Genomic DNA, 21,806 nt, shown 5'->3' with positions numbered 1-21,806 from the left:
ATTAACTTAAACTATCGGGTCGTTGAGGAGTGTTACTAGACGCCAACCTTGATTAGTAAATTTAGTATGACTAATTTTACTACCTGCTTAGTATTAAACCTATGGGGTCACACACTAACGAATGTTCTAATCTTTGTTATAGAATTATTTAATTATATTTTGATTTGATCAAATAAATAATTATATTAATTCAAATGAAATATTATTATATTCTTTGCTAGCACCAAGAATATAATAATAGTATGATAATTAAGAATATTAAATGAGATTTGAGAATAATTAGTTATTCTATTTCTAAATTTGGATGAGATCCTAACTGATTCTGTCTCAAATTGAGTTATGATATGATTCATAAATTTGAAGGATTCAAATTTAGAATTTCAAGATATGATTTAAATTTGAATTGAGAATCAAATTTAAAATCAGTAACAAATCTCATACTATATATTTGTATGCCAAGAATAGAGGAAAGGTGAGAGAATAACAAGGATTTTTATTCCTTTACCTCTACACACATAAATGTATGTGAGCCTAATTCTTGGAAAAGAATTTTATGGTATGCAAAAAGTTGCAAAGAGGTTCTCAATTTAGATCAGATATTCATTGGTCAAAGAATTGACAGCAAAGGTTGGTCTCGGTGTGGATACGCATAGTGCCTTCGTACCATCAAAGGAGAAAGTAATTTTTACTAGCGTACACACATGTATTTAGATTTGATCTATATATTGTTTATTACTCAAATAAAATTTAAGTACAAAATAGATCTTTATGATTACTTTATTTTCTTTCGCTACGTGTTATGAACACATGGTAATCCTTCAGGTAGTGGATATGTTATTGTAAGTTTGTATTTCAATTGTAATATGAGAAAGAGTGACAATGAAGTTATATTTGAGTGTGAAAATCCTATTTTGTTGCGTATTCAGATAGTAAATTCTTTTTCTAAGATAAAAAGTCTAATGTTGACGAACTTCTATGCTAACAAGACAAAAAAGGTTGAAAAAATTGGGTATAGGTTGATAGCACTTATGGAAAAATGGAGTTTTTTTTTTGTTTTGCCTATTTGGCTCGATAGCGATGAGCATGTGCGTTTCATGTTTGATATCCACGGAAGAATCATGACGAAACAAATGATGGAGCTTTTTATGAAGATTGGTGATGTTAGTGGTGGTAGTTTTGGCCACTCGAATTTTGTGCAGGATGACCCACCTCTTGCATCACCACCGTTGCACTGTGCAAGTCTAGTGATATACATGAACGTGTCCGATGAGGAGTATGTTGCCAATAGCAATGATGATGGTTCTTCTGAGGATGATGAGAATGAGGAGTTTGTACTAGAGACTCCGGTCGGGTATTTCAGTTTGGTATCTTCTACCTGCCCTACAACCAATTTTAGAATTATCAGCTGTACCCAGTCACTATCATAGTAACTCGTTTACATTGTAAATAAGATAAGCCCTGTTTTACAATACGTATACAAATGTAATACGTACAACAACAAACATGTTTATCTTATTTACAGTATAAACGAGATAAATTAAACGATGCAAATTGATAAATATGCTATAAATTAATAATCCATAAATAAAATATTTAATTTATTTATTTAAAAAAATTCTATAAAAAACTAGGTTGGTAACTAAGTTTTTTTTATACATAAATAACATATATATTAAAAATTTAAATAATAAATAACTGAGTTAACAATATTCAAATTATTTTTTTTCCGTCACTTTCAATCAATTTTTTATAATAAGCGTGCGGGAGAAATAAATTATTAATTAATTTTAGAGTTTATCCATCTTGTACTTAACAATATTTATTAATTTGATAAATTAAAAATATTTTCATTAAAAATATAGAAAATTTAAATTTTTAATATATTTATTTTATTTTTATTAAATAAAAATATTTAAAATTTTTTGTTAATAATAAATTTATTATATACCTTTAAGACACATGTTAGCTAAATCTTTAATTCTATTATAAAATAATTAAATTATTAAAAATACACACTCAGACAAATGTATCATTATTTTCGAAAGAAGTGATACCGTTGTTTAGGGGTGTTTATGGTCCAGTCCGGCCTGAAGATTCGGCCCTGTCCTGAATTTTTTTGGCTAATTTGGTGTGATTTCACCGGATTTATGGTCGGGTAAGGATCTCAAAAATAGACCTGATTTTTATTTTGGGTCGGGTCCAAGCCATAACTCGGATCACCCAAACTCGACTCGGTGGTACAGTCATCATACACAATTAATATTTTGTGTTATCAGTGATGGACGATAGCTATTCTTATATGGAATTTAAGTATTGTAAATCTTAATATTTTGTGTTATTAGTCATTATTAGACTATAAATTAATGTTTTATATTTAAAATGCATAAGACTTTAGACTAATACATAATATTGTGTTATTTGTATTGATTTAAATATTTAATATTGATTGTGGTTATGATTTAATTTTAGGAAATAATTAGTTCTTGTTATATTTTTTTAAGTAAATTTTACTACTGTCAAATAATGGTTGAAGTCTTAGATATTTGGATATTTTCACATGCTAACTAATAAGAAAATAATATTAACGGCTCAGTTTTTACCCGATTTTTACCGATATAATCATAGTTCAAAAATGTGTAGGTTTAATCGAATTTAAGGTCAGATTCGGATCTAACAAATAGATCCGATATATATTTTGAGATAAATTTAAATCATATCAAACCCAATTTTACCCGACTCATGAATTCCTGCGGTTGTTAGAAGTTACTACACAAAAGGCTACGTTTTCTAGCCTTAATAATCACCGATAAAGTGTGGGTCTCCAAAAATTGGGTGGGGCCGTGGGGGCCTTAATAGAATTTGTTCGCACTTTGCACATACGATGACAGTCACCAACTATACCAAAACCCCAAGAAAAAGCTAACTAAGCAAGTAAGCAACTAAAATTCATTCACCATTTGTTCGTTGCAGAATTCGTTGAAGACGATGAAGCCTGGTGCGTCCTCTCTTGTGACTTTGCTTTCTCTTCTCCTTGCGCTTTCTGGGCTCTGCGTCTTGGGATCTCGCATGGTGGAAGAGCACCACGACAACATCATTCGGATGAAGCTCGGAGGGCTTCGTGACTTCCACTACGACGCCGTTTCGAACCACGCTGAAATCGAAAGCCTCGCTCGTTTCGCAATTCAAGAACACAACAACAAAGAGGTATTTCACCTGTCTAATTGATTTCCTTCATGTGTGTTAAAGGTTGAACTTTATTGACCTGTTGATTTGATTCCTTTCTTCATTTTCCCAATATTCGTGCTTAATTTCTAGGGATTTTGTGGATGTTCATCTTTTGGTCACTGGTCGTCTAGATAAGTGGTGTCTTTCACTTAACCACTTAACCCTGCTATTTGATCTTGGGAGTTTTCAATTGGTTTGCTTAAACCACAGTTACCTGAATTACCAATTTCGCATACTAATTCGCAATTCATCTGCATACCACAATACCATAATTATATTTTTCACATAAATATTTTAAACATGGCGCACTGCGTACCCATCCCCTAGCAGACCGTATTGTGTTCCATAGAACTATACCTTAGACAATTAACTACTTGTGTACTTGCTTCCCAAATCGGACAAATCTTAGTTGAATAGTTGTTTTTACTTTTTACTCAATTTTATTAGAGAGAAAGGAACAATGGAAATCATTACCGCTTGTTTGGGTTTATGTTTATCAGATTTTTGTAAAGAAAAAAAGTTGGTTGAAAACAGGGAACAAAATTAGAAAATAGGTTTCTTGATTCCAACCAAATCAACCTATAAAGGAATTTTCTTAACTTGGCCATTCTAACCATGTTTCGCTCTTCCCATGCAAATTATTTAATCAAAGTTCGAATCTTTAGCTATATTGAGTTATTTCTGTTTCATGCAGAATGGCCTTCTTGAGTTTGCAAAGGTATTGAAGGCAAAAGAGCAGGTAGTAGCGGGTAAGATATATTTTCTTACACTTGAAGCAATTGATGGAGGAAAGAAGAAGTTATATGAAGCCAAAATTTGGGTGAAGCCATGGATGAACTTCAAGCAGTTGCAGGAATTCAGGCAAATTCATGCTATCACTCCCTTTAAGAGTTCAGACCTTGGCGTTCAGCAAGGTAAAGATTCCTTAAATCTATTCATGAATTCCCATAAAGAATGTTTCATTTATCATCTGTTCCTCCCGTTTTATTGATGACACAAAAATTAGCTGTTAGCAGTTTCGTTGTTTGAATGATTTAAATATTCAAGAGCTGGAGAGTATGTTTTCTTCTAATTGTTGAAAAGATATGGATAATGACATTGACCTTACCATGGCTGTGAATTTATCCTTTCTACATTGGATATACATTGGATAAATGAACCCAGAAAAGCTTATATGCATGGAGGTGCATAATAGTAGTGTGTAACTAACCTTTAAACCACATTATATCATTTTTAAGTCATTATCTGCATAAATGTTTAACCTTATTTTGGCACTCGTGTGATTATTACTTGACTCAATAATAGTAAACATTGGATTTGGCACCTAGCTGGCAAGAGAAAAATAAGCGGGTTGTGTTGTCATTATTTAAAAAGTAACTTATTTAATTCATCTGGACCATTTATTTGTAGTTTTAGGTGTTGTTTGTGATAGATTGGTGCTACTAGAGTTTAAGGAAAAAATTATCGCAATTATAAGAACTAAGATGCTGTATGGAATGGAATTTTGGGCAATAAATTCCAAGACAATAGTTTAAATGTTGTAGAAACAATCAATATCACTTAAGGGATAGTTTTTATATCCTTACAATCTCAGAGAAACGTGAAAACATTCCGAGAAGGCGAGAACCATCCCCCGAAAAAGAGTATGTTTTTTGACCATAGAATTTTTGTCTAGTCCTGCCGCTGCTTGTACAGTTGGGATCATAGTTGTTACATTAAAACTTGGATCTCTTCCTACTTTATTTATTAACATTTTTTTTTCTCTCCTATTTAAATATCAATGTTATTTCTAAGAAAATGATACTACTCTTAAATCAGAAGGACACAATCTGGGATGGCATGAAGTGCCAACTCTTGATCCTGAGATCATAGACGCTGCCAGTTATGCTGTAAAGTCCATTGCGCTAAGATCCAACTCTTTGTCTCCATATGAACTTCTGGAGATTGTTCTGGCCAGGGCCAAGGTGAGGAGTCCTATTAGCAAAATACTCATCACATGCTTCCATATGATCTACTTTTTCCTCATTTCTTGCTTTGGATTTCTTTCTTTTGCATTTCTAGTCTTCTTTTATCTCTTTCTTCAATTGGCATGCTTCTTTTGGCTAAAATTTCAGGTAGTTGAAGATTATGTGAAATTAAACTTGCTTCTGAAGTTAAGAAGGGGGATGAAAGAAGAGCGGTTTGTGGTTGAATTAAACAAGAAAGTTGGTGGAAGGTTTTATGTTAGCTGGATGAAACAAGATTCTCCCTGAATTCGGTAGCTATCTTTGTTTAATTTATGTAAATGGAGTGACACTTCTCTTACCACTAGGACGAAAAGTGTTGTGTGTAGTGTATTATACATTATAGGAACTAGTTAATACATATAAAACATGCCTTTAATACTTTGATGTAAATAATAAATGCATAATGTGGCTTGCCGTGTAAATTTATTCCGCGTTTGCTCTTACTACATAATATGTTTATTCTTCAGTAATAACAAACTGTGTGACAAGTTATGTGAAGAGATAAAAATACAAGTAATCGGATTTTGCTTTACAAATTTAGAAGGGATTCTGCCTATCTATATTTGAAGTGCTTCTTGTGCAGTTGTGCTTTACTTTCTCTTAGCATAGCATAGACATGTTAATAGAAAGTAGAGTTAATAGTCAAAATCGTTTCTGAAAGATGTCCCGATCTCCATTTTGGTCTTCGAAAGATAATTAATCGAAATCGTCTCCAAAAAATACACGACTTGGTCACGTTAGTCTTTCTGTCAGTTGGATGATGACGTGTTACGTTAAGTGTTACGTGACACGATGATGTGGTGGGTTAATGTTACATGTCACAAGATGACTGGTTGATGTATCAGATCAGTGACACGTGGTACGATTGTTAACCCATAGGAAGAATGAGAGGATGATGCATCACTTTGTTTGTCATGTACTATATATATAGGTATAGGTAGTATGATTGGACAAGAAGGAGAGTGTTTACTCAACTCATATGAAAAGATATAACTTGGAAAGAGAATACATTAAGCATGCAAAGAATCAGATATACAACCCTCCTTTCAAATACCAAGAACAAGATGCTTAGAGCTACTTCACTTCAATTCTCTTCCTGTTTAACTATATTTCATGCTAAATTAAAAAAACTATATATTTCCTTTAAGTAGGAATTTCATTCCAAAACCTGAATGGGACAGACTTTGTTGAGTTTGAAGGTGTCAATGTAAAATACATAAAATCCTTAGGTTTCTCAATGTAATTTCAATGATAGTTACAAAGACATAATAGCAAAACATACTACTACCAACAACAAGAAGGAGGAGAATTTCCAAAAGCAACAAAAGGGAAACACTTGTCTTATTTGTACTCAAAGGTGAAAATGAGTAAACAAAATATGTATGGATTAGAAAATATTAAATATCAGCAGGCACACGTTTGTACAAATGTGAGGGCAACCTAGGAGTTGGCACAGCCTGAAGTGGGGCACTCATGTAAGTGACCAACCCAGGATTCTCCGACATGTCAATCTCCTCGGGCCTCGTTCCCTCAGGTGGGGCCCAACTAAAATGATGCAAAAGATGACCCAACATTGACGTCACCAAATTGATCCCAAGTTGTGCACCGGGGCATACCCTACGTCCAGCACCAAAAGGGAGCAGCCTAAAATCATGCCCCTTCATGTCCACATCCTCCTCAAGGAACCTCTCAGGCCTGAACTCCAGTGGGTTTTTCCATACAGCTGGGTCACGTGCCACGGCCCACACGTTCACGTGCACGTTGGAGCCTTTTGGTATGTCATAGCCACCAACTTTGACGTTGGAATTGGCCCTGTGTGGGAGCATTAGTGGGGTTGGTGGGTGGAGCCTTAGGGCTTCCTTTGCCACGCATTGGAGGTATGGGAGGCTTGAGAAATCTAATTCTGTCATTATCCTTTCAAGCCCAATGACCCTGTCTAGCTCCTCTTGGGCTTTCTGTTGGACTCTTGGGTTCTTGATTAGTTCAGCCATGGCCCATTCAACTGATATTGCTGTTGTGTCCATGCCAGCCGTAATCATGTCCTATATAAATAATGAAGTCAAACATGTATTACCAAAAAAAAGAATGAAGCCAAATATGTCAATTACGGTTTCGGTAGGTGAAATAGAATAAAAGAAAAAGAAAGGAAGCACCAAAATGGTTGCTAATACTTTAAGGTAGGTAAATGAAATATCATCAATTTTTTCAGTCCTTTTTTTACGCATATATCCTTCAAAAATAAAATAAAATAAAATAATTAAAAATTAAAGAGTTCTTTTGAATTTTGATACTCTTGTAGAAGTAAATTGCACATTGCATCATGACACGTTCTCAGTATTGTTGATTAGATAAACTGATCAATGTTGAGAATTTGTGCATGATGGACTTACATGCAATTTACATGATTTAATTAAGCATTATGAATACATTGGATCCAAAACTGTATGGTAACTAGTGAGTAGAACATACCCAAAGTAGACCAATGATGGTGTCTTCACTAAGGTCATATTTTTCTTGCAATGTGAGGAGGGCATCAACAAAATGTTGCTTGGCACCGGATTTCAGCCGCTCTTGAGTGTGCTCTTCCATGATGGCTCTGGTGAGTTTGTCGCGGCGAGCACCGTGCTTGGCGAAAGCCTCCTCTTCGAGTGGGAACATCCATCGCAGCCATGGAATGTGCTCGGCCATGGCCAGAGATGCTCCTAGCTTCAATCCATTTGCCACTACAGCCTTGAATTCTACTCCTTGCTCGTCCATTATACCTTCTGAGTTCACAAATCTTTTGCCAAATGCTAGCCTAGTGATGTTGTTGAATGCCACGGCTCCCAAGTATTTCTTCACCAAAAAACTTTTCCCTAAGTTTTCTGATCAAAACCAAAAAGAAAAAGTGTGCAACCACTTATGTTAAAAAAAAATTTGTCCAAACCTTTCCAATTCTGAAAAATTGGAAGATACCAACAAATAAAAATGCTTATTATAACGAAGATATTGATTTTATGGTTACAAGTATAATTTATGGCAAACCAGAGAAAGTTATTACCAGTACTAGTTAATTTTATTTGGGCTTCAAATGATAGACAACTAATAATGAAAAGATATAAAAGTAACTTATAATAATGAACATGTTTTGCGCTTGTCAAAACTATCTAATTATCAACATTAGATGTAGGATCAATCATTAACGTTGTCTTAATGATTAGTCAGTTTTGGTCAGTGTCGTTACGAGTTAATTTTACTTTTTTATGATTAATTTTGTCAATGTATTAATTTTTTAGGGTTAGTTTTGGTACTTTAGTTGTTCGTATACTACAATTCGCTTATTCCATTATTTAATACCGTATATAGGAAGATAAAAAGAAAAAACCCAAAATAGGGTCATAAGTAATAACTGATTCGTTTTGTGTGAGCCTTTATGTGTGAAGCTCTTTTTGCTAAAAATGCCGAAAAGCTAGGTAGAAGGCCAGTGGAAGTTGTGGTTGGGAAGGAACATCTAGTAGTTGCAATGTTTAGGTATGGGAGAAAGACATTAGAGTGCTAAAGTAGCTTTCACACACAATAAAAAAGTCCAGCAAAAAGTTTTCAGTCATAGTTCACCAACCACAGCCAACCACTTCATTAGTTATTGTTTTTTCAATAAAGAATTTCAATAATTTTTTCATTCTCAAATTGAATTTTCATACTTTCATAGTTCACTGTTAATAATGCCTGGTCTGTGAAAACTAATTTGATGATAGTTCTTGTCGGAAGAAAATGTGTCTACAAGGTGAAAATGATTAGAAAGGCTAACAATAAAATTATCCCGCTTCAACAATTTTCTTTCAAAACAGAAACGATATATATATATATAGGAGCCAATGGAAGTTTAGAAAGTATTAGGAATATAACCATTAGTGTTATTCTTTTTTATTAGGATTATTTTAGATAGTATGAAAAATATTCATTTTGTAACTCATTATACACATTGTACAAATAAGTCATTGTCTAGCAGAATTCTATATATATATATATATATATATATATATATATATATATATATATATAGGAAATTGTGGCAATGTGGCTTACGTTCAGTACTCAGTTACATAGAAATGTTTAGTTAAAAGAGAAAGAAATAAGGAAATAATCAGTGGGTGAATTTGGTACACCAACCCCCTACTACGAATATATATGGTCCTACACTCGTACAAAATCATAAACTTTATTTACTATTTAATTATTCATTGTTCCTAATTCCTATGACTGGTCAAGGCCCTACCTTATTAGTTCTAACTTCTAAAATACTACTTATACCCATTTAGTTTGGGAAAATTTTTACATTTTCAAAATAATTTATAAAAATAAAATTTTAAAAGTTAGCTTTTCAAAAATTATAATATTTATGTTTGATAAATTAAATTAAAAATAATTTTTAATAAATACAAATAACAATAAATATGTTTGATAAAATAATTTTTATAATTTAAAAATATTTTAATAGATATTAATGTAAAAATTAAATTTAGATATTAATTAATATCTAAGATAATATTAAATTTTTTAATTTTGATAAGTATAAGTCAACTTTAAAAAGTTCCTCCTTAATCAAAAGCACTCTTAATTTAAAAAAAATACAAATATAAATATATAAACATTTTTATTTATCAAATACAAAATAAAATAAAATCACAAACACCTCTTTAAAAAATTACTAAACAAAGCTTAAGTCATATAATAGGGACCACGCCAAATGAACAAGCAAAATTTTCTGGACTCTATTTTAAGACACAATATTAAATATATATTAAAATATAAAATATAATTAAAAATAAATTAAAAGATATATATTTATATGAAATTATATAATAATTATTGATGATTGATTTTAAATTTTTAATATACTAATTATAACTTTTTATTTTGAAATTATATAACACAAATTTCTATTTCAATTAAAATGTTCTCAGCCGGTGGAACTAACTACAAGACTTCAACTCAAAATTAAATGTGTTGCCGCCCACTTTGCATAAGCTTACAAAACAAATTTATTAATAAATAAAAAATAGTTTGTTTAAATAATGCACTGTGTAGCATATTATGGTATAGTATATGTTATTATTAATAAAAAAGAAAAGTCAAATTATCCCAAAACTTAGGAAAGCAAAGCCGAGTAGCAGTAGTGCCGAAGAAACCCAAAACAACGAGGCAGAGAAATTATTACACACAAATACGCCTAATTCTCACTTTTTTTTCAAACCATTTAATATTCTACGGATCCTTTATAAAAATATTTGAAAAAAAATAAAAAATAAGTTTAAATTATTTTATTTTACTTTTTTATATTATCACTTATGTTATTTTATATTTTTAATTATTGTTAAAATAATTAAATAATGTTAAATATAATAAATTTATAATTATAAATATTACAGATATAAAATTATAAATATTAAATTGAATAAAATAATTTTGAATTATTTTGTTATTGACTCCTATCATTCTGTCTAATTCTCTTCAAAGAGTACTCAAATCACAAAACACTCCAAGAATATAAACATTTATAATTTATTAATTGCAAGTAAATAAAATTTAATGCGTTCAAACTACCCACATTAGTCACACACACAAAAAAAAAAAAAAACCTACCCACATTAACTTCTGAGAAAAGAAAGAAAACGAAAATCAAATCTCAGAAAATTAAATTCCCCGCCCCCTTCCCTTCCAAAGGAAAAAAAAATCTCAGAACATTAATTTCATGTTAATAAATGATAATAAAACATGAAACATACCAGGATTGGTGCAGTCATTGAAAATGGATTCAACCATGGCAGTGACCTCATCTTCTCTTATAGGCCTCAAAGACTCAAGCCTCTTTGGGGAGAAGAGCTCAAGAGTGCAAACCTTCCTCACCTTCACATAGTGTGGCCCATAATCGGCCCAAATCAGGTCCTTCCCGTCCCGGCTAAACTTGGCGGCCGACCGGCTCCTATGGCGGTCGGCCAGCTGCTGATCATGCTCCTTCAGCACCTCCTTTGCCAGCTCAGAGTTCGAAACAATTACATTCAAAGTCGATCCAAACCACACCGAGATAATTGGGCCGTAGGACTGGGCCCACTCCGCGAAGCATCGGAACCTCACGGGCTTTATGTCGTAGAGGTTTCCGACGACTGGCCACGGACGTGGGCCCGGTGGGAGCTTAAACCTTAACCTGAAGTAGAGTTTGTAGAAAAGAAGTGCTATGAGGGAGAGCGGTATGATCGTAGTAAGAAAAGCCATGGTTATGGGATTTGATGAGAGGAAATGGTGTGGGTTGTGGTGTTTTAAGAAAGGGTTGGAGGCTAGTTGGTGTCGGTATATATTACTGTGGAGAGAAGATAGGGAGTTGGTGGAAATTGGACGTTTGTGTAATTATTTGTTCCACTTTCTAGTTTCTACAATTCTTTTTTTTTTTTTATAAATTCAACCTAATGCATTATTTTTTTTGATTTATGCAAATACAAAATAAAAATATAAAACAAAAAATTTACAAAATAATTGGATTAATTAGAAAAAATGTATATATAATAAATTAATGTCTTAATTTTTATGAGAAAATATGCGTATATATTTTTTTGTAAACATTCAAAATTTTGGTTTAAACAGCAACATTGATCATTGTATATTCCTAGATTATATCTTCGATCCTATACCAAATAAAATTTAAATATTATTTATATTAAAATTTTTATTCAATTACAAAATAAAATACAAAAAAATAATTAACAATAAAAATATGCCAATTGATTAAACACAATATATATATATATGTATTATTATATATATTTTTTTATTAATATTAAAAAATCTTTCACTTTGTAAAAAAGGTTATGATTGAATCACAATAATTTTTATAAGTCATTATTAAACATATGGACTTGTAAGCTAATTGATTGTGTCTAATAAAAAAATTAGACTAATTAATTGTCACTTTAAAATATATAATAAAATAAATAATTTTGATTATGCATGATTTATGAATAATTTAATTAATATATGATAATTTTTTTAAATAATAATGCATTCATCCAAATAATAATAATAATAATAATAATAATGTTCATACCCCGACCGAGCTCCTCCAACTCGGCCAAATCCATGAAAGGTCCGACCTCGTCCCAAGGCCTACGCCTGAGGTTGGACCTCGGACAACAAAAGCTAAGAAGGCCCATCAAAAGGAACGAAGCCCAAAACCTAAAGGCCGAAAAGGCCTAGGGAAGGCGGTTCCGCAAAAATAGAGATAAAACTCCCAAAAAGATAAGATAAGATAAGAATATCTTATCCAGGGAAGATCACGGCCAGCTACTATAAATACACTAGAGCACCCAGGTATAACTCACACTCTAATTCTACCCAATATCTGCTTGGACCCATGCTAACTTAAGCATCGGAGTGTCATTGCAGGTACAACCACCAACCACTCAGCATATCAAGCTCGGGTCATCAATTCCCCCACCTCGGGCCTCTCTAAAGACGACCGAGCTGCACGTTTCAGGTAACCCTCGGAACATTGGCGCCGTTGCCGGGGACCTGGAAGTCATCCCTCTACCATGGCGGACGACCCTCTCAACAATGACCATGCATCAGAACAAGAGGAGGAAGTTGACACCGGAGAACGACCGGACAGCCCTCTATCACCACGCACTCCAGGAGGAAACAAACAGAATCGCCCAAAGACATCACTCCCAAACAAAGATCCACAAAATCCCGAAAAAGAAAAGAGCTCGGAAATTCTAGAAGCAGTCCGGGCACAACAAAACCGACTGAAACAACTCGAAAAGGATATAAAGAAGCAAAAGGAAACTGAACAAGATCTGAGAAGGGAGGCTCGCAAGCGCAGAGAATTAGAAGAAAAACTGCGGAAAATAGAGGCCAACCTGAAAAATCGGACAGAACGCGGCCCCACCCCCGAAGACAACCATGATCCCTTCACGCAAGAGATCATGAAGGAGAAGGTACCGCGAAACTTCAAACCACCCGATATGGATCTCTACGACGGCACCACCGATCCAAGTTACCACCTCAGCAACTTCAGAAGCAGAATGTACCTAGTCGACGCCTCCGACGCGATTCGATGCAAAGCCTTCCCCACCACTCTCACCAAGTCGGCCATGAAATGGTTCGACAACCTGCCACCAAGATCAATCACTAGCTTCGAAGACCTAACCAAAAAATTCCTGACAAAGTTCTCCATTCAAAAGGACAAAACGAAACATGCCCCCAGTCTACTCGGAATCAAACAGGGTAACCAAGAAACTCTCCGAGAGTACATGGAGCGATTCAACAGAGCCTGCCTGGACATACAACACTTGCCCACTGAAGCAGCCATCATGGGACTAGCAAACGGCCTAAAGGAGGGACCGTTTAGCCAATCCCTATCCAAACGATACCCGACCTCCCTATACGAGGTGCAGGAGCGAGCAGAAAAATATATCAACATGGAGGAAACATCCCAGTTAAGAGACTCTTCTAGGAAGGAATCAACCTACCCACTCCGAGATCGAGATCGGGAACAGAGGAAGAAGGAAGAAACCAACTCGGACAAGCCACGGAAGTACCACAGTTACACCCCCCTCCGAGTCTCCTTGGTAGACATCTAAAGAGAAGTATGCCACACCGAAAAGATTCCACCACCTCGACCACTAAAACACAAGAGAGCAGGGAGAGATCGGTCCGAATACTGTGAATATCACAAGCTCTATGGTCATTCTACTAACGACTGCTACGACCTAAAAAATATTATAAAAAAGCTAGCCAGAGAAGGAAAACTCGACAGATACATAGCAGAGAAAGGAGAAGAGACCAGGAAGAGAAGGCGAGGAGATAACGAAGATCGGGCCGAACAAACCCCGCGAACCCCTGAAAGACATGTTCACATGATAAATGGAGGCTTCGCAGGCGGAGGAACATCCAGATCCTCGCGCAAAAGACACCTCAAAGAAGTCTATCATGTCCGAGAAGACAGCACCCTGCCCGAATTACCTACTATCTCGTTTACCCGAGAAGATGCTCAAGGGGTAATACCCGGGCACGACGATCCAATGGTAATCACCATCATCCTAGCAAACGCCAACCTACATCGAACCCTGGTTGACCAGGGAAGCTCAGCAGATATCCTGTTCAAAACGGCCTTCGACAAACTCGGACTTGAAGAAAAAGAGCTAAAGGCCTATCCCACCGACTTATTTGGACTAGGGGACACCCCGATCCATCCCTTAGGATACATCTCGCTACATACTACCTTTGGAAGAGGCGAGCAATCTAGAACATTAAGCATTGACTACATTATAGTCGACGTCACTTCAGCATACAATGCCCTCATTGGGCGACCAACCCTAAACAGACTAGCAGCTATAGTCTCAACCCCACACCTCTGTATGAAGTTCCCTACCATAAAAGGAATCGCTACCCTAAAAGGCGACCAAAAACTAGCACGGCGATGCTACAACGAAAGCCTGAGCCTAAAAGGGAAAGAGGTCAATACAATAGAACTCGGACGAGTTCAAGCCCGAGAAGACCTTCGGCCACAACCAGAGGGAGAAACCGAAAAAATCCAAATCGGGAACACACCTGAAAAAATAACAAACGTAGGAGCAAACCTCGAACCAGGCCTAAAGGAGGAACTCATAACCCTCTTAAGGGAGAATTCCGACCTCTTCGCCTGGAAAGCCTCCGACATGCCAGGCATAAGCCCCGACCTGATGTGCCATAAGCTATCAGTATACCCGGGGTCCAGACCTGTCCAACAAAGACGCCGGAAGCTCGGGCCTGAGCGCATGCAAGCAATAGAAGAACAAGTACAAGCATTACTAGACGCAGGGTTCATTCGGGAAGTAAAATACCCCCTATGGCTCGCAAACGTGGTCTTGGTAAAAAAGCCCAACGGAAAATGGAGGATGTGCGTCGATTACACGGATCTCAACAAAGCCTGCCCCAAAGACCCATATCCACTACCAAACATCGACGCCTTAGTAGACGCAGCCTCAGGCTATAGATATCTCTCCTTCATGGACGCATACTCGGGATACAATCGAATCCCGATGTACGGACCCGACCAAGAAAAGACCTCGTTCATAACCCCAAGGGCAAACTACTGCTACGTAGTAATGCCCTTCGGGCTGAAGAATGCAGGGGCAACCTACCAGAGGCTAATGAATAAAGTGTTCTCAGAGCACATCGGACTACAACGAGAGGTGTACGTCGACGACATGCTGGTAAAGACACAAGAAGACGGAAACTTGCTGACCGACCTCACTAGTGTTTTCGACACCCTCAGAAAACACAACATGAGACTCAACCCGACGAAGTGCACCTTCGCCGCAGAAGCCGGAAAATTCTTAGGCTTCATGTTGACTCAAAGGGGCATCGAAGCAAACCCGGACAAATGCCAAGCGATACTCAATATGAAGAGCCCGACGTGTGTCAAAGAAGTACAACAGCTGAATGGAAGGCTGGCCGCCCTATCAAAATTCTTGGCAGGATCAGCAATAAAATCACTACCTCTCTACTCACTCCTAAAGAAAGGGAAACCCTTCTCGTGGACCCCGGAGTGCGAAAAAGCCTTTCAAGAGTTCAAGGAATTCCTCGGGCAGCCACCAATCCTAACCCGACCTTTAAAAGGGGAAGAGCTCGTACTATACCTCTCGGTCGGACATCGAGCAGTCGCTTCAGCATTAATACGAGAAAATGACCAAGGACAACACCCCATATACTTTGTAAGCAAGGCGCTACAAGGGGCCGAATTAAACTATCAGAAAATAGAAAAATTCGCCTACGCCCTAGTGTTCACAGCTCGGAGGCTCCGTCCCTACTTTCAAGCCCACACCATCAAAGTCCGGACAAATCAACCCATGAGACACATCCTACAAAAAATGGACCTGGCAGGACGAATACTACAATGGGCGGTGGAACTGTCCGAGTTCGACCTCCACTATGAAGCCCGGACTGCCATAAAATCTCAGTACCTAGCCGACTTCATCGCAGAATACACCGAGACCCCTGGAACCCCACTCTCATGGAACCTGTATGTCGACGGGTCCTCAAACAAAACAGGAAGCGGAGCCGGGGTTATACTCGAAAGCGACCAAGGAACACGGATAGAACTATCCCTAAAATTCGAGTTCCAAGCTTCGAACAACCAAGCCGAATACGAGGCCCTACTAGCAGGTCTAAAACTAGCCGAAGAGGTCGGAGCCCAGAGAATCACGATTTTCAGCGACTCCCAAGTCGTCACATCACAAGTAAATGGAAGCTACCAGGCCAAAGACCCCACCATGAAAAAATACCTAGACCAAACACAGGCACAACTGCGCCACTTTTCAGAGATACAGATTCAGCACATACCTCGAGAACAAAACGCCCGAGCAGACGCCCTCTCAAAACTCGCCAGCACCAAGCCCGGAGGCAACAACAGAAGTCTCCTCCAGGAAACCCTACAATCCCCCTCCGTGCTAAGAGAGGAAGAAACGCTGAATATATCCAACCAACAGCAAGGATGGATGACCCCCATACTCAGCTACCTGAAGTCTGGAACTCTTCCCGCTGAAAGAAAGGAAGCTAAAAGACTCACGAAAGATGCCCAGAATTATACACTAATTCATGGCGTATTATACAGAAGAGGATTCACAAATCCCCTCCTTCGGTGCGTCCCGACCTCAGAAACAAAGAACGTCCTCGAAGAAGTCCATGGAGGCATGTGTGGGAACCATCTCGGAGCTCGGGCATTGTCCAAAAAGGTAGTCCGAACCGGGTTCTACTGGCCGACCTTGCAGAAAGACGCGACGAAATTTGTGAAAATATGCCCCCCTGCCAAAAACACGCCAATTTCCATAAAGCACCACCAGAAGACCTTATCAGCATCACCGCACCATGGCCCTTCGCAAAATGGGGACTAGACCTACTCGGCCCATTCCCCCAAGGACCGGGGCAAGTCAAATACCTCATAGTAGGGGTCGACTACTTCACAAAATGGATCGAAGCCGAACCCTTAGCCACCATTACGGCTCAGAAAAGTCGCAAATTCCTATACAAAAACATTGTCACAAGGTTCGGAGTCCCCTACTCCATCACAACAGACAATGGAACACAGTTCACGGACACAAGTTTTCAGAACTTGGTGGCCGAACTAAAAATCAAACAGCAATTCACATCAGTCGAGCACCCACAAGCCAATGGACAAGCAGAAGCTGCAAATAAAGTCATCTTGGCAGGGTTAAAACGAAGACTCCAAGAGGCCAAAGGGGCATGGGCCGAGGAACTCCCCCAGGTACTATGGGCATATCGGACAACCCCACACTCTACAACGGGAGAATCCCCATTCCGACTAGCTTACGGGATGGAGGCAATGATTCCTATCGAAATAGATGAAGGGTCACCCAGAGTCCTCTTCTACAACGAAGAAGGCAACCCACAGGCACAAAGGGAAGAACTCGACCTCCTTCCCGAGGTCCGAGAAAGAGCCCGAATCCGAGAAGAAGCCTTAAAACGACGAACGGCCCTCAGATACAATCAGAAAGTAATAAAGCGAAGCTTCTCCATTCACGACCTGATTCTAATCCGAAATGACATCGGAACACAAAAGTCGGGAGAAGGAAAGCTAGCTGCAAATTGGAAAGGACCCTACAAGGTAACAGAAGTCTTAGGGACAGGCTACTACAAAGTATCCGACCTAGAAGGCAATGAGCTGCCCAGGGCCTGGCACGCCTGTAACCTAAGGCGGTACTACAGCTAGAAAAACTTAACCCGAGGTGTACTCTTTTTCCCTACAAGGGTTTTTTAATGAGACACCCGGTTAAAGTAAGACACCCGACCTAGTCAAAGGGTAAACACTCTGTAAATATTCTTTTTTTTTTTTTAATACTAATCGAATTTCTCTATTTTCTTTTCTTCTTCCTCATGATGAAACAAATCCTGGAAAGTACCCCACCAAGGCGCATTAATTTATGCTCGGCAAAACGCAAAAAATCATTTGCCAAGAGACCACACAAGGTCGGCAAAGATAAAAGCGACGAGGTTCAAATTAATGTGAGAAGTTATAAAGTAACTCTGAAAAGGCTCAAAGGGCCAAATAAAAAGAGATTACAAAAGGCCGACAAACGACAAGGTCGGACCCAACAAAGGGAAAGTTATAAAGTAACTCTGAAATGGCTCGAAAAAGCCAAATAAAAAGAGATTACAAAAATAACTTAAAAAAGCCGACCAACGACAAAGTCGGACCCAACAAAAAGGAGGTACTCGGGCGCCCGAGGTCCGAGAAAAACTCGGATCCAAGAAAGAAGCCTTAAAACGGCGAGAACCAAGATTTCGAAAAACGCTTACTAAAAAGTTGCTTTACAAAAAGCAGCTAAAAAGTACAAGCGAAAGAACGATATCAAAGGAAATTTCGAAAAACGCTTACTAAAAAGTTGCTTTACAAAAAGCAGCTAAAAAGTACAAGCGAAAGAACGAAATCAAAGGAAATCTCGAAAACGCTTACTAAAAAGTTGCTTTACAAAAAGCGGCTAAAAAGTACAAGCACGAAAGCAAAGGAAGTTTCGAAACGCTAGCTAAAAAGTTGTTATCCAAAAACAAACTAAAAAGCACAAAAGCGGAAACAAAAAGTCAAAACGCGAACAAAAACACCGCATAATAAAGTTACTACAAGTAGCTAAATAAGCAAAAGGTGTCCAAAGCGTTTACAGAAACCATCCAAAAAGCCTACAGGTCGGGCAAAACACCAAAAAGATTACAGAGGATCAAGATCCTTTCCAGACTCCACATCAACAGAAGGCTGCGGAGGAAACATAGATATCGGGACTGCATCGACGGCAACGTCATCCCGGTTTGAAACCTCCACACCAGATCTATCCCCGACTAGAGGAGAAGTCGGGTTCTCAACCGGAACTTTGGGGTCGGACATCGGGACCTCATCCTCGGTAGGAGCAGGAACAATCCTTCCCTCTACAACAACGTTGTCCGTACTGAATAAACTCAGATCCAGGTCGGGAGCAAGAACCCGGACCTGAGCCTTCAAATTTTCAAACATAGCATCCATACCCTTGGCAACATGACCTTCCAGCTCGTAAAACTCGTCCTGTGCGGATTGCAACTTCTCCTTTGTCTCCACAAGCTCTGCATATAGCCGAGTATAATTCTCTGTAGCCGCCTTCGCCATCTCCTCAGATGTCTTCGCTGCCGCCACAGCCGCGGTAGCTTTAGTTTTCTCTTTCTCCAAAGAGGCCTCCAACTCAGTAATCCTGGCAGCCTTCAGTTGACTAATCCTATCAAGCTCGGACTGAGCTTTCTCAAGTCGGGAGCTGGTCGCCCCAAGGGGGGATTTCTTGAACTCCCGGGCAATAGCGGCATGGAGACTAGCCATCCGGACACAGCTCCGCGCCATATACTGAAAATGATGCTCCATAGATACATCATCAGTGGAAATAAAGGTCTGAGGGAGAATATGCTGCTAAATCCAACCAAGAGCGTCAAAGTCCTTATCATTGAAACCGGCAAGCTCTTGAGAGGTCTTCTGCTTCTTGGGAGGAGGACCCGAAAACGGAGGAGGAGAAGAAGTAGCAGGCCCAGAGGTCGGAGGATCCTGACTTATAGCTCGGAACTGGGGAGTCGGAATAGTCTTCGACCGAGTCTGAACACCCACAGTAGTCTTCTGCGGAGAAGATCGGGCAGAAGCCTCCCCGGCCTCGATATTCCGAGCAGCCACGGACTTCTTCGTCCGACGAAGGAACTTCATGGAATCCGCCTGAGAAGCCATCTCTGCAAGAAATAAAGAAAAGGATTACCACAACAGAAATTCCAACAAAAACAAGCAAAACCAAAATACGAGAAAAAATGAATCTCGGAAGAGGTCGGGAACTACCTAACTCGGAACGGAGAAGGCTTGGATCTCCCAACATTTTCTTCGTGTCCAAGTGAGGTGCCCGACCCCATAAACTGCTCACCACACCCACAAAAGCCTGCTCCACCTCATCTAGACTCTCAAGGGTATACTTAACAGACACTACATTCTCCTGCCAACAAAGAGGAAAAGAAGGCTCCCCACTCTCATCTAGAAAGAAAGGTCGGACGTCTCCAGTAGCCCGGACCTTGAAATAAAAGTTCTTAAAATCGTGAAAGGACTCATCATACAGGGTACAAAACTTTCTTCCCTGGTTAGCCCTAAAAGAGACCCAAGATACTTTCCCTCCACCCGACCCCGGCTTTGTCAACACAAACAAATAGGAAAAAAGAGAAATAGAGGGAGCAACACCCAAAAACTGACACAAAAGTTGAAACAGCTTTAAAAACGCCCAAGAATTTGGATGGAGCTGGGTAGGGGCAAGGTTACAAGACCATAACACCTCGGACTCCAGGTCGGTAAAAGGAAGTCGGACACTCAGCTTAGAGAAAAAACAATCATAAGCGTAAAAGAAGAGCTTCTCGGAACTATCTAAGGGCGGGAAGCAAACTCTCTCCTCGGAATCCGGGGCCACTAATTCGTAATCCCTCTCAGACTCTCTATCTTCACATATGCTACATTGCCTACGAAACCTAGCTAAATACTCAGAATCTACCACAGACGGGACTCTTAGAGGAACAGGATCTACCCAACCAAGACCACTCGGAATCTTGGTCGACATCGCTTGAAGAACCTTTCGAGACATAAAAATTCTTGCCTACAAAGAAGAATACAACAGCAAGCAAAAATCACATAAAAGCAGACAGCGAAAACCCATTCAGCAAAACAAGAAACAACGATCTTCGAGATGAAAATGCAGCAACCCGGAACAAAATACCAAGAGAAAAGAGCCCCCCCCCCCCCCACATACAAACAAACAAAGCAATGGCGGCGCCTCTTTTCGGGGCAACCCAGGCATAGAGAAAAAGAAACAGAAGCATATGTGCACAAGAAAAGAGATGGGAAACAAACCTGGAAAGAAGGAAACGAGGACGATGAGCTCCGAAGCAAGGAGAACAGAACGGCGGCGCAGAGGAAACCCCGGAAGAACACGCGAAAAGATTCGGGGAAGAAGAAAGAGAAAGAAGAAGCGTTGCTCGAAAAAAGAGATGGCAAAACTCAGAAAAACAGGAAGAGAACAGAATAAACGAAGAAAAAGGAAGGGAGCAAATAAATAATGCCTTCACAGAGCCCGAACGGAAATCGAGGAGAAAACGGTAAAATGCAATAAATGCTGAAACGACCATTTTTGAATTTTGAAAAACTACTATGCCCGAGCTCGACCTCCCAAAAAAGGACGAACTCGGGCAGGGGCACTGTTCATACCCCGACCGGGCTCCTCCAACTCGGCCAAATCCATGAAAGGTCCGACCTCGTCCCAAGGCCCACGCCTGAGGTCGGACCTCGGACAACAAAAGCTAAGAAGGCCCATCAAAAGGAACGAAGCCCAAAACCTAAAGGCCGAAAAGGCCTAGGGAAGGCGGTTCCGCAAAAATAGAGATAAAACTCCCAAAAAGATAAGATAAGATAAGAATATCTTATCCAGGGAAGATCACGGCCAGCTACTATAAATACACTGGAGCACCCAGGTATAACTCACACTCTAATTCTACCCAATATCTGCTTGGACC

The 21,806-nt window shown here is 38.7% G+C and overlaps 2 protein-coding genes across 3 annotated transcripts; one reads left to right on the top strand and one right to left on the bottom strand.

The window, feature by feature from the left end:
* The first annotated feature begins 2,799 nt into the window (after positions 1-2,799).
* Positions 2,800-5,653, top strand: LOC112696780 (cysteine proteinase inhibitor 7). Of its 2 annotated transcripts, none has more exons than XM_025749644.3 (4): positions 2,800-3,204; positions 3,920-4,139; positions 5,044-5,189; positions 5,340-5,653. In XM_025749644.3, the coding sequence occupies exons 1-4, from the start codon at positions 2,986-2,988 to the stop codon at positions 5,475-5,477; spliced, it is 723 nt and encodes a 240-aa protein (XP_025605429.1). In that variant the 5' UTR covers positions 2,800-2,985; the 3' UTR covers positions 5,478-5,653. The 2 variants fall into 2 exon arrangements, with proteins under 2 accessions (XP_025605429.1, XP_025605430.1); XM_025749645.3 differs by having other exon boundaries at positions 2,828-3,204; positions 5,047-5,189.
* Positions 5,654-6,368: 715 nt separating this feature from the next.
* Positions 6,369-11,707, bottom strand: LOC112696779 (cytochrome P450 98A2). Its single transcript, XM_025749643.3, has 3 exons — positions 10,997-11,707; positions 7,701-8,095; positions 6,369-7,273 (listed from the first exon to the last, which is right to left on the bottom strand). Exons 1-3 carry the CDS (start codon positions 11,481-11,483, stop codon positions 6,629-6,631), a joined length of 1,527 nt encoding a protein of 508 aa, XP_025605428.1. The 5' UTR covers positions 11,484-11,707; the 3' UTR covers positions 6,369-6,628.
* Between the last annotated feature and the right edge of the window lie 10,099 nt (positions 11,708-21,806).

Source organism: Arachis hypogaea, chromosome 6 (assembly GCF_003086295.3).
Source record: "Arachis hypogaea cultivar Tifrunner chromosome 6, arahy.Tifrunner.gnm2.J5K5, whole genome shotgun sequence".
Taxonomy (NCBI): Eukaryota; Viridiplantae; Streptophyta; class Magnoliopsida; order Fabales; family Fabaceae; genus Arachis; species Arachis hypogaea.
The sequence above is the reverse complement of the archived record's forward strand: the minus strand, read 5'-3'. Positions and strand labels throughout refer to the sequence as shown.